General features: G+C 43.0%; 1 protein-coding gene across 2 annotated transcripts in view; it reads left to right on the top strand.

Moving 5' to 3' along the window:
• Window positions 1-12026, top strand: part of Rufy1 (RUN and FYVE domain containing 1) — a 59941-nt gene that overhangs the window by 18277 nt on the left and 29638 nt on the right. Inside the window, exons 1-5 of one of the 2 annotated variants that reach the window (XM_059270461.1) lie at window positions 85-227; window positions 340-513; window positions 1673-1790; window positions 2480-2581; window positions 4462-4585. In XM_059270461.1, the coding sequence (XP_059126444.1) occupies window positions 185-227; window positions 340-513; window positions 1673-1790; window positions 2480-2581; window positions 4462-4585 (561 nt within the window). In that variant the 5' untranslated portion in view covers window positions 85-184. Of the gene's footprint in view, window positions 1-84; window positions 228-339; window positions 514-1672; window positions 1791-2479; window positions 2582-4461; window positions 4586-12026 lie in introns of those variants that run through there. The other variant, XM_059270460.1, reaches the window with a different exon arrangement.

The raw sequence follows: 12026 nt of genomic DNA, 5'->3' as shown, positions 1-12026 counted from the left end.
GGCAAAGCAGCCCAGACTTTGCGTCTTCTCATTGGTCAGGGAAAAAACCAATCGCGGCGAGTCTTGTTAGAGTCATTGCCCTAGCAACGCAAGGAGCCGCTTGGGAAAGGATCCCGCCTGAGGCTCTCCGTCTCTGCTTCCACAGAAGGCGCCGGAGGCTGCCCAGGAGCTGTGGCCTGCAGAGATGGACTGCGACTTGACTACGAGCCCTGGATATCCTCCCGCCAGTGCGTCCTCACCCCGAGCAAGCCCCTGGCCCGCTGCTGCGCCAGTCTGACCCCTCCCACCTCCAAACCCCACTCAGCCCACTAACGAAGCTGTCCTTGCTTGTGCCCACAGCTTCCAAGGGCCAGATGATGGAGGAGCGTGCCAACCTGATGCACATGATGAAACTCAGCATTAAGGTCTTACTCCAGTCTGCCCTTAGCCTGGGACGCAGTCTGGATGCAGACCATGCCCCCTTGCAGCAGTTCTTTGTAGTGATGGAGCATTGCCTCAAACACGGGCTGAAAGGTGAGCCGGGGGCGTTTAGGAGCATAGAAATGTGGACTAAGTCTTTGCCCTCTCTAGTGCCAAGCATTGTGGCGGGTGTAGAGAGGAGAAGAGCACACAGAACAGACAAATTCCCTGTGATCGAGAGCGGTGCTGTCCAGTACCAATAGCACTGCAAGCTGCAGAGGCCATTCTTACCTCTCTGGTAGGCACTTTCTAATAGTAAGGTTTAAGATCTACCGTGTTTTACATCGCCAGCACATGTCCAGTTCCTCGGCTGCACTAGCCACACTGCAGGAGCCCCACTAGTAACACGTGTGGCTGTCAGTGGCCTCGGGGAACACAGTATTAAAGGCCAAGACGGTGAATACAGAAACAGAATTAGAAACCGCTACCGATTCAGGGGAGCAAAACAAGTAAGGGGGTAGAGATGAAGACAGGGAACGTTCAGATGCAAGAAGAAAAGTTCCTTCTGAAGGGGTGACACGTGAGCTGAGATCTAGGGAAGAGAGAACACTGCAGAGATTTGGGCCCACAACTTCCCTAGCACAAGAGACAAAACCAAACAGAGGCAAAGGTGCAGATGTCCTGAGTGGGTCAACCTTGGCTTGAGGCAGATACCTGGTAACCAGGGAGTGTGGAATGAAAGAATGGGAGATGAGACCAGGAAGTGGGGAGGGGCTGGATCATGCAGGCCCTTAAGAGATCATGACAGGGAGCTGTGTTTTCTTCTAAGTGAGTTTGGAGGAGTTTGAGGGAGAAATGTGACTTGGTTTGCATCTTAAAAAAAGAAAAGAAAACAACTTTCCCAAATCGAGAACAAATTATAAGGGTAAGGAATGAAGATATTAGGAAAAGCAGTTCAGTTACTGTGGCTGTGACAGTTAGGAGTTGATCACTGATGCTGCCACCAGGACAGAGGTGGCAGGATGTGGCAGATTTCAGTTCATAAGCAGCAAGTTCTTGAACAAAAGATCATGATAACAGAGAAACCACGTTGCCAAAGGAAAGCAGAGCTGATTTGTCCCGTGGCCTCTCCTAGTCCGAAAGGCTGGGTCATAGACTTGAGCTTGGAGCTGTGGAGCTGTGGAGCTGTGCTTGGCTTTTGAAAGAAAGCCTGTGAGCCCCAGAAGAAACTGCACCCTGTTCTCATGACTAACACTGTTGTTTTCTCTTTTAGTTAAGAAGAGTTTCATTGGCCAAAACAAATCTTTCTTTGGTCCGTTGGAGCTGGTGGAAAAACTTTGTCCTGAAGCATCAGATATAGCCACCAGTGTCAGGAATCTTCCGGAATTAAAGTAAGAAGTGCTAATGCTGCCTGCATGTTTGCTTTTTCCTCGCTGCTGTTTGCCTCCCCTCAGTTCTCTTCTGATTTGGACCACTGTAACGGGATCCATGCTCAGCTTGGATTCTAATCCCGCCTCTGCTGCTCATGGTTCACGTAAGATGTGAACCTTCCTGGGCCCCAGACTCCTGGCTCTTGAGTGTGAAGGCAGCAGTTGCCTCATGGTTCACATGGTTTAAATCTGTTGTTGGGGCTGCGGGTATGGCTCAGCGGTTAAGAGTGCTTGTTGCTCTTGCTGAGGACTGGAGTTTTGTTTCCAGCACCCACATCAGGTGGAACGTGGGAATCCGGGAACTTGCAGCTGTGTTTCCAGCCCAGTGTGGTACATCTTATGACGTGTTTTAGCACCAATATCAAATTGCATATATGAGCCTTAGCCTCAGAATCTTGTGGGACTTGAACACTTGAAGTGCCTGTGGTGCAAAATTCAAAAAGTACCTAACTTGTACAGTGAGCATTCTCTCTGCTCACACAGTACCTCTCTAACCCCTAAACTACCATGTGACTCTCCCCAACCCCACCTCCGTGTGTGTGTGTGTGTGTGTGTGTATGTGTATGTACACCCCTCCCCTAGCTCATTTTAGTTTCTTCTGTATTTGTTGCTGTTATTATGCCTTAGTGGTCTGATTCTCTGAATTCTAGGACAGCCGTGGGAAGAGGCAGAGCTTGGCTTTATCTTGCTCTCATGCAGAAGAAACTGGCAGATTATCTGAAAGTCCTCATAGACAATAAGCATCTCTTAAGGTATTCCATCATTGTGTTTGTCTTTTACTCTGAAGTTGCAGCACAGTCTGTAGATCCTTGTGAAACAGAGGAACCAGAATAATGTCCATAGCTAAGATCGAAATCCTTACTAATCTCAGTGCTCTGAGGCTTGAAGTGTTTCTTTGTTGAGCCCTGACATCTCAGAAGCATTATAAATGAGACTCTCATTGTAAATGAGACTTCATTTTGAAATTCTGAAGATAATCTCCCAAAATATCAATACTTATAATTTACTGACTGGCAGCCCATTCAATTAAGTTTCAATAAAATGGTACTTATTAGACTGGATGATAACAGGAATAAAATAACTTTTGAACTAGGGACTGTGGGTGATTTTTTTTTTATAAGAGAACATAGGTACATAATCTAGCTGAAGATTTCATATCCAGTTTATAAAATATGTATTTCTTAGCATTAGTAAAAACTTAAGGGCTGGAGAGTTGGCTCAGCAGTTAAGAGCATTGGCAGCTCTTCCAGAGGTCCTGAGTTCAATTCTCAGCAACCACATGGTGGCTCACAACCATCTGTAATGGGATCTGATGCCCTCTTCTGGTGTGCAGGCATACATGCAGATAGAGCATCATATATATAAAATAAATAAAACTTTAAAAATAATTTTTAAAAATCTTAAATAGTGGCTATTACTGAAATTTATGACTGACTCATTCTTTATATTTATGGCTGTATAAACAAGTAGCCATTATAAATGGGATTTTCTCTAGACTGAAAATTGATATGGCGGAAACCTCTAGAGTTAATTCTCTTATCCAGTTCAGATAAAAATATCCTTTATATCTTGGCCTAGACCCAGATATTTCAGAATTTTCAAGTCAACCTCACGAGCGCAGGGATTAAAGGTGTGCACCACACACACACACACACACACACACACACACACACACACACACATACACACACATAGAGCTAAGTTCTCTCCTTCAGTCCAGTTGGTTCCAGAGATCAACTCAGGTTGTCAGGCCGTTGGCAGGTGCCTTTATGCACTGCCACCTCCCAGGCCAGCCCTGGTGACCTAATGTTTGAGACGGAAGTTCCATGTACAGAGAGGAGCCAGTGAAGACACAGGAACACGAAGCAGAAAGACAGGAAGGCAGCGGCCAAGAGTGGATGAGAAGGCTCGAGATCCAGATCTAAGCCGAGGAGCCTGCTAGGCAGCTTGGCAGCTCTCTGTTGCTGTCACAGAACCTGAGAGAATCAGCTTTGAAAGAGAAAGAGCCAGAGAGGTGTCTCAGTATATAAACGGCTTGCTGTGCAGGCGTGAGGTTCAATCCCCAGCACCTCCACTACAAAACTGGGTTTGGAAACTGTAGTTCATGCAGAGAAAATATGCATGCACATCCACATACATGGTCCTACGAAAACACATGTACATATATGAAAGAAAAAGAAAAGGTTTGTTTGGCCCACAGTTTAGTCCATAACTGGTCCTCTTGCTTTGTGCCTGTGGCAAGGCAGCATATTGTGAGGGAAGCATTTGGTAGGTAGACTTAAAACTCCTGGCTTCCTGGTCACAGAGAGAGAGAGGAAAAGGGGAAAAAGGTCACACCCCCTTCAGAGCACACCCCCAGCGACCTAACGACCTCTCAGTTGGCCCCACTTATGGTTTTAACAGCATTAAACTGGGGAGCAACTCTGCCACATGGGCCTTTGGAGACACTTAGGTTCTAACCATAGCAGAAGAGGAAGCGCTTGATGTGGTGGGAGAAAGTAAGCTCCCTGAGGGCCTTTGCTCCAGGGTGGGGCTGGAAGCCCGGTGGCAGCCAGACAGGACAAGGCAGGACTGGGGTGAGTGAGGAGTGACGTGTCTCTGAGCAGCTCCCTGACATGTCAGTCTCTTGCAGTGAGTTCTATGAGCCCGAGGCACTAATGATGGAGGAAGAGGGCATGGTGATTGTCGGTCTGCTGGTGGGACTCAATGTTCTGGATGCCAATCTCTGCTTAAAGGGAGAAGACTTGGATTCTCAGGTAATATGGGATTTGGGCTTTGATGGAATGAATCAGGCCAGGAATTTTTTACATGAAATCTGCAGACATGTACTGATCCTAAGAAAGAGATAGAAGGCAGGAAGCCTTTGGTAGAGGTTGGGCAGACTGCGGTGCTGGGGAAGTGGGAAGGGGATGTCTCAGAAGAGTGAAGAAGTAACATGGGCAGAGGTGGGGATGTGGCTCAGTTGGTAGAGTGCTTGCGGAGCATACACAAGGCCTTAGGTTTGGTTCCTAACTTCACATAAACCAGGCATGGTGGTGCATGCCTGTAATCCCGGCACTCTGGAAGTGGAGCCAGGAGGATCAGAAGGTCATCCTCAGTACATAGCCAAGTTCAAGGCCAGTGTGGGATACATGAAACCATGTCTCAAAAAAAAAAAAAGAGATGGGACTGGAGAGATGGCTCACTGGCTAAAAGCACTGGTTGCTCTTCCAGAGAACCAGGTTTAGTTCCCAGCACCCACATAGCCCCTAACAACTAACTCCAGTTCCAGGGAAGCCATCGCCCTCTTCTGGCCTCCAGAGGCACTGCATGTGATATACAAGATACACAAGCAGGCACAACAACCATTCACATCAAATAAATATAAATATCGCCCCCCAAAAATAGATTTTTTTCAAAGAGAGAGAGAGAATAAACTCAACTTTACATTGTATCTTTTTTTTTTTTTTTAAATAAAGAGAGGCTGGGAGTAATGGTGTAGGCCTGTGGGGCGTTTACCCAACCACCCCCACAGTTCCCCAGAGTTTTCTTGAGTGCGAGCAGCAGGAAATATTAGATAGAAGGATTTATTGCGGAGAATATCGCGGAGATAAACAGATAGAAAATAAAGGATAGCCTCGAGAGGGCCTGGAACCTATTCCAACGGGCCCCGACTGTCTCTGCCCCAGGGTTTTTATAGAGACACCAAGGGATGGAGCAAAAGACCTCCTCCCCCAGCACAGCCAAGTGCAGACCATCTCAGACACCTGCACTCAGGCCCGTGGTCTAATCATCCTCTATGTGGACCTGCTGGGTAAAGCCACGAGGAACCCGAGAATGGGCTCCCACAGGTCCCCCTTTCTTAATATATAAAAAAAATAACTATTAATGGCTTACAGCAATCTCCATAGCTGTTACACCTCCCAATATGGGAGTAGAGGATGATATAGATGGCATTTCTCTTTTGAATTAGGTCCAAGGTGACTACAGCAGTCTTAGCTGCCTCAAGCCCTTTCTAAGCCAAAAACTCTTAAGGCGACTACAAACTTAAAGAATCCCTTAGCTTCATCATTACCATTAACAGGTTAACATAAATATTGCTATACATAGCCACAATTCTCTCAGTCTTACAACTCAAAGCAAACTCTTAACAGAACCATTTGAATTAGCATATATGGTGCTAAATATAGTTAACAATTTTCTCCGTCTTACAACTTTAACTCAATCATTTGAATTTTCTTGTTAACAGAACATAGGAAAAACTTCGATGTATTCATATCAAACTTAAATATTCCTTAACTCCACAAAACCAGGGTGCATTAATATCAATAGGATAAATATAATTTCTGCAAACATAATTCAACCTCATAACTCCTCCTTTTCTTTATAATTTTTTAAACAAAATCTAAAACCTAGTTAGAAGAACCCAAACTCATACAATTCCTACAAACCCATATTGAAAAGCAATCTTCTCAATCTAACCATTAACACTTTGAAAACTTAGCAAAACATCCAAAAGCAGTTTCTTAATAAAACTCTTTACACTTTAAAAGCAGTCTCTTAATATACCCCATTTGCATTTCTTACTAACAAAAACATGACATTAATCCACTCAAACAACTTTTGAAATTAGACTAAGGAATATTAACTCTCCCCCTTTTCTTTATAATTTAAGCAAAATCTCAAGCCTAGTTAGAAAACCCAAACTTCTGTTTAAACAGTTCCGTTTGTAACACAAACCAGTTCCATAAGTAATTCCATTTTACATAAACAGTTCCACAAAACAATTCATGAATCACCAGTTAATAAAGCATATATGCATACACAAAACTGCATCTTGATTCTAGGTAGAAATAATTTCTTCATTTAAACAGTTCCATTTTTAACCCAATTCCAGAAAACAGTTCTAGGTCATTACTATGAATAAACTCAAAATTGTCCCATTGCAATGAAATCTCTACTGTTCATTTCATTTCTTAAGTCCCAAAATTCACATGATAAATTCTGGTACGAGCCTTCCAAATATGAAGAAATCCATAACCAAAATCTTTGTAGTTTTATCTCATTTTAAGTTCAAAAAGTTCAAACAAGAAATAAATTCTAGTATCAGGCTTTCACTTCCAAATATGAAGAGATGGTTTTCAACCAAAACTTTTTGCCGTTAACAATTTTACTTCAAACAAGCGTCTCTGCAACTTTTGTTCTCACAGACAGACCTTTTTAGGTACAGTAGTATTCTAAACCGCACCGTTTTTGATGTTAGCTCAGGTTTTTCTGTGTTGCGTTGATTTTCCATGAATCTCAGCTGCGGATGCCTTGTGCTAGTTCTGGCGTCCGCCATTCTTAGTTTCTTAGCGGCTTTTGGAGCTTTTGAAAACCGCTCAGACTGCCTGCTTTGCAGTCTGCTGGGACACTAACTTCTGTGTCTCAGGTTCTTTCACCATATACATTAAGAATAGACTCACACTTAACATTTACATTTTACAAACTCACATATAACCTTTTGCCTTGCAAAGCATTTAGACTCACATTCAACATCTACATTTTACAAACTCACATATAACGTATTAACATCTACTTATTTATACTCCTTAAGGAAACTATAGAACTACTTTAGCAAATATACTTCTTATTACTTACATATTTCTTATATTCATTCCATCTTATTCTTATTTAAACTTACATTCACAGCTAACATCTTTACTTCTTACAAGCTTATCACTACATGTCTTAAGACTACCTTAGATACTTCTTGCAAGCTTATATTCTTAAAGGATCTATAGATCTATTTTACAAACTTATATAGGGCTACCATTAGCATATATTTAACTTAGCAAACACCTAAAGATTTTTTAACAGATCTAACAAGAGAATTTTTATAAACTTACATATCTTATTTTCATCTTTTTCTATTTCTTACTCTTAATTATTATCACTATCTCTATTAGAAAGATTCTTAACTAGACAGGAAGTACGTACATCATTTCTAAAGTTTAGAGTTTATAGTCAGCTTTGTTATAAAACACTAGGATTTAGTGAGTGTTGTTGTTATAGAATTGTAATAGTTGTTGCTAGGGGACTATAACCTTCCCAGGATGACGCCACACTCCAAAGTTGCCAGTTCTCTCAGCCGTTCCGGACCGGCAGAGATGCACTGTCAGCGGTAGACGGTTTTTAACTAGAGGCTGTCCCTTCACCCAAATTCATAATAGTTCCCCTAAGTGCTTCAATTCAGACAAATGTTTCTATTACAGCAGTACTCTTGGTTTGTTCTACCGAAAAACTTCCCTTCACGCTGACGGTGAAATTACCGTATTTAGCTGCTGTAAGCTCTTTGCCAAATATCGCACAGTTATTAGGTGATATAAAGTATTTTTCCAAAGGAGCTAGTAAAGCCAAAAGCGGCACAGCTCCGAACTCTATTTAGTATTTTCACTTCATTAGCTTTAACTCCTGATGTTATTAGCGGCTGTAATATTTAGCATTGATTTCTTATAAGGAACTTTTAGGTGAAGCTTTTTAAGACAAATTTTTCTGAAGTTTGTTTCCCATCTATAAAGCAGTCATTTCTTTTTGAATGCCTATTTCTTATCCCCTTAATTAGATTTGCAAAGGAATCACTCATTGCAGGCAGTTTGTTCAAGAGGTAAATAATTTTTAATTTCACTTAAAGTGGCTTGTTTGCTCTTATAGGTAGCTTTTTGTCATCCAACTACGGTAAAAAGTTTGCACAGCTATTAGGGTAAATAAGGCATTTTACCAACGGAGCCCCAAACCGCAAAGCACCTAGCTCCATATCCTTTCAATTTTTCATTGGAACTGATACTTAAACTCTTAGACGACTTTCCTCCTTATTCTTTTAAAAGCTGTATTTTAAAGTTTACCATGAACGTATTTTCGAGCTGACAAAAGTGTTTCAGGGCAATGTCGCCATCTTTAGCAGAAAAACTACCTTTCCCAGAATGCATTTCCCTTATATCAGTCCATAATAGTATCAGTCCCTTAAATCAGTCCTTTATATCATTTCCCTTATATCAGTCATTTCCCATAGTTCTTTTTGGGTCTGAGAGTCAACTTTTAAGTTCTTTTTTACCAGACTTGCTTACAAATTCTTGCCCGGGAGGTTTGAACAAAGTTTTTTGCTTTTGCAACGGGAGATTTGAACAGGCATTTTACATTTTCAATTATGGGACATTGGGAGGTTTCTGGTCTCTCCTCAGCTGGCTTTAACAGGTGTCTCTCCTTTAATTGACACTGGCCCCCAAATCAGAACTGCACCTGCCTCGTTAGCGCGCATTGAGGTGGACAATTTCTGATAGCAACTTTCCTTGGGGTTTGTGTTTGCCTTAGCCAGTCAGTGAAAAACAAGATCATGCACTACAGCTTTTCCATAGCTCTTTCGGAGAGATTTTCTCCCACTGATCTATCTCATTTTGCTTGTTCCTCCCTTCCCCAGATGCAGAGCTTCAAGTATTTGCAGCTCTGTTTCTCTGCTAGCTGCCTTTGGAGGTAGGGGCTTTTTTCTCCCCCCAAATCTGCCTCAAATTCTAGCAGCTTTTTCAGGTCATATTTTTCTGGGGAGGAATCGGTCCCTTCTGTTTCTTTAGAGTCTTTCTCCCAGACAGTTCCCAGTTTGGTCTCAGTTTATCCCCTCTACCCCAGAAAGTTTCCGACACTACAGTGGCGGCTTTCCCTGCTACTGAAGGTAGGGGCTTTTTGTCCGTCTGTTTTTGGGGTCTGTGTGGTTTGCGTACAGACTGAAAGTCTAACAAGGGAGGTTTTTGCCATTTCTAAACTCCCATTAGGACAGGTTTTTTGCCTCATTAGGCCTTCACCTGGCCTAGTCCCCCAGTGGGTTGCATTTGCTTGTCTGGGTGCTCAAGGACAGAGCTTATGCCAGAGGCAATCACCCCTCAGGGCTACACTCCCTCATCTCATGGGAGTCAGTTGAAACAAAGCTTTTCTCTAAGAGATGCTTTCTGACAGAAAAAAAAGCTTTACTCCTGGATAGTTCTGTTCTGCCCTGGCTGGGCTCTTTCCCCAGACAGCGTTCTAACTCAGCAGCATAACTGCTTCAGACACAGTTCAGCTTTACTGTTTTCCCAGAAAGGTCCTTACTGATAGGAAAGCTTTTTTCAGATGTCTTTTTGCAGCAGTGGACCTACCAACCCGGGACTTGTAGGAAAGCAGACAACTGTGCTGTTCCCACTGGCTTTAGTTTTGTTCATTGGCAATCTTCCCCTGGGTCCTGCACCTTCCTGCCTCAGCTCTGTGCTCCAGGAAGTTTACCACTGCAGGAACCCTAGTATCCCTGAAATGCACCCCAACTCAGAGACGCTGGCCAGTCGCCTCTGGGTTTTTGGTCAGAAGTGAGGATACAATGCTAACAGTTTGCATTGCTTCAGGGGATCTTTGCATTAGGACCATTAGGAGCACCTTTTCATTCTGAAATGCTCAACTCAGAAACAAAACCCTTGATGCCTCAGCTCGGTTGTAACTGAAAAGCTTGGCTTTTTTGCTTTTCTCAGGTAAAGTTTCTTGCCCTTTTGGGCTCTCTGTAGCTCTTTACCCACACTCTCCCAAGCGTTTCCCTCAGGGTACTCTGACCCACTGTCTTTTACTGGCTTGAAGAGACAGAGCTTAGAGGTTTTTTAGGAACTTGTCCCTGCCTCCTGCATTGCAGGGAGGATTTTTAAAGCTTGAAAGAGAACTTAGAGGTTTTGCTGTCTTAAGAGGTTTGTTGTTAGCCGGGCGGTGGTGGCGCACGCCTTTAATCCCAGCACTCGGGAGGCAGAGCCAGGCGGATCTCTGTGAGTTCGAGGCCAGCCTGGGCTACCAAGTGAGTTCCAGGAAAGGCGCAAAGCTACACAGAGAAACCCTGTCTCGAAAAACCAAAAAAAAAAAAAAAAAAAAAAAAAAAAGAGGTTTGTTGTTTTCCCTTAGAGCTAATCACAGGTGGTCCCCATACTAATATCTTCAGGTGATTCTAATTTTTGCCCTTCTGAGAGAAAGTTAAAGGCTTTAGTTTTTAAGTTTGAGAGCTTTTGAGAAAGATGGCTTTTTAGAGTTTTTTCCCCCAAATTTTCCAAGAAAAGCTTTAAGAGAAAGGTTTTTTTCCCCCCAAGAGAAAGAGCAACTTTTCCCAAAACTTCCCAACTTTAAACTTTTTGGCTTTTTACATCCCCATTTTTGCCTCAGGGAGAAATCACTTTCTCCTGCCGCTTGGACTTAGCATTTCAGCTGTCCCCAGGTCAAAAGCTTCCATAGGAAACTTATTCTTCCCCATAAGCTCGAAGAGCTTTTTTACTACCCAAATAGCCCAAAGAAAGATTTTTTCCCCCAGTTTGCATTCAGAGCCCCAAGTTAGAAAATTGAAGAGTTTTTCTGTCTAGTTGCCTTACTTATTTTTTCCTACACAATCTTACACTTCTAAGTTTTTCCTACACTATTTTACTACCCTATGCCTTATACTTATTTTTCACAGATAGAAATTGAGAAAGGGATAGAAGATAGAAAATTTTGACAGAAGAGAATTTCGCTGCAGCATCGGACATCCTTCCAGTCCGCTTTCCTTTTCTCTCGAGGATAAAACCCCTGCCTCTCAATATATATAAAAAATATATATTTTCCATAACACCGGCATGCCTCATCCACTGGCAGGGCTGAACTCAGCACTTTCGCCAAAAACTCTGTAATAAAACTATTATTTTCCTTTATCTTTAGTTCCTATTACTTTGTCTTTAGTCCCTGTTCATTTGTCTTTAGTCCCCTTTTTTTTAGTCCCCCCTTTTTTTCTTTAGTCCCTTTTTTTTCTTTTTTCTTTAGTCCCTGTTCATGGCGCCATTCTGTGGGGCGTTTACCCAACCACCCCCACAGTTCCCCAGAGTTTTCTTGAGTGCGAGCAGCAGGAAATATTAGATAGAAGGATTTATTGCGGAGAATATCGCGGAGATAAACAGATAGAAAATAAAGGATAGCCTCGAGAGGGCCTGGAACCTATTCCAACGGGCCCCGACTGTCTCTGCCCCAGGGTTTTTATAGAGACGCCAAGGGGTGGAGCAAAAGACCTCCTCCCCCAGCACAGCCAAGTGCAGACCATCTCAGACACCTGCACTCAGGCCCGTGGTCTAATCATCCTCTATGTGGACCTGCTGGGTAAAGCCACGAGGAACCCGAGAATGGGCTCCCACATAGGCCTTTAATACCAGCACTGGGGAC

This window comes from Peromyscus eremicus, chromosome 8a (genome assembly GCF_949786415.1).
Source record: "Peromyscus eremicus chromosome 8a, PerEre_H2_v1, whole genome shotgun sequence".
NCBI classification, from domain to species: Eukaryota; Metazoa; Chordata; class Mammalia; order Rodentia; family Cricetidae; genus Peromyscus; species Peromyscus eremicus.
The sequence above is the reverse complement of the archived record's forward strand: the minus strand, read 5'-3'. Positions and strand labels throughout refer to the sequence as shown.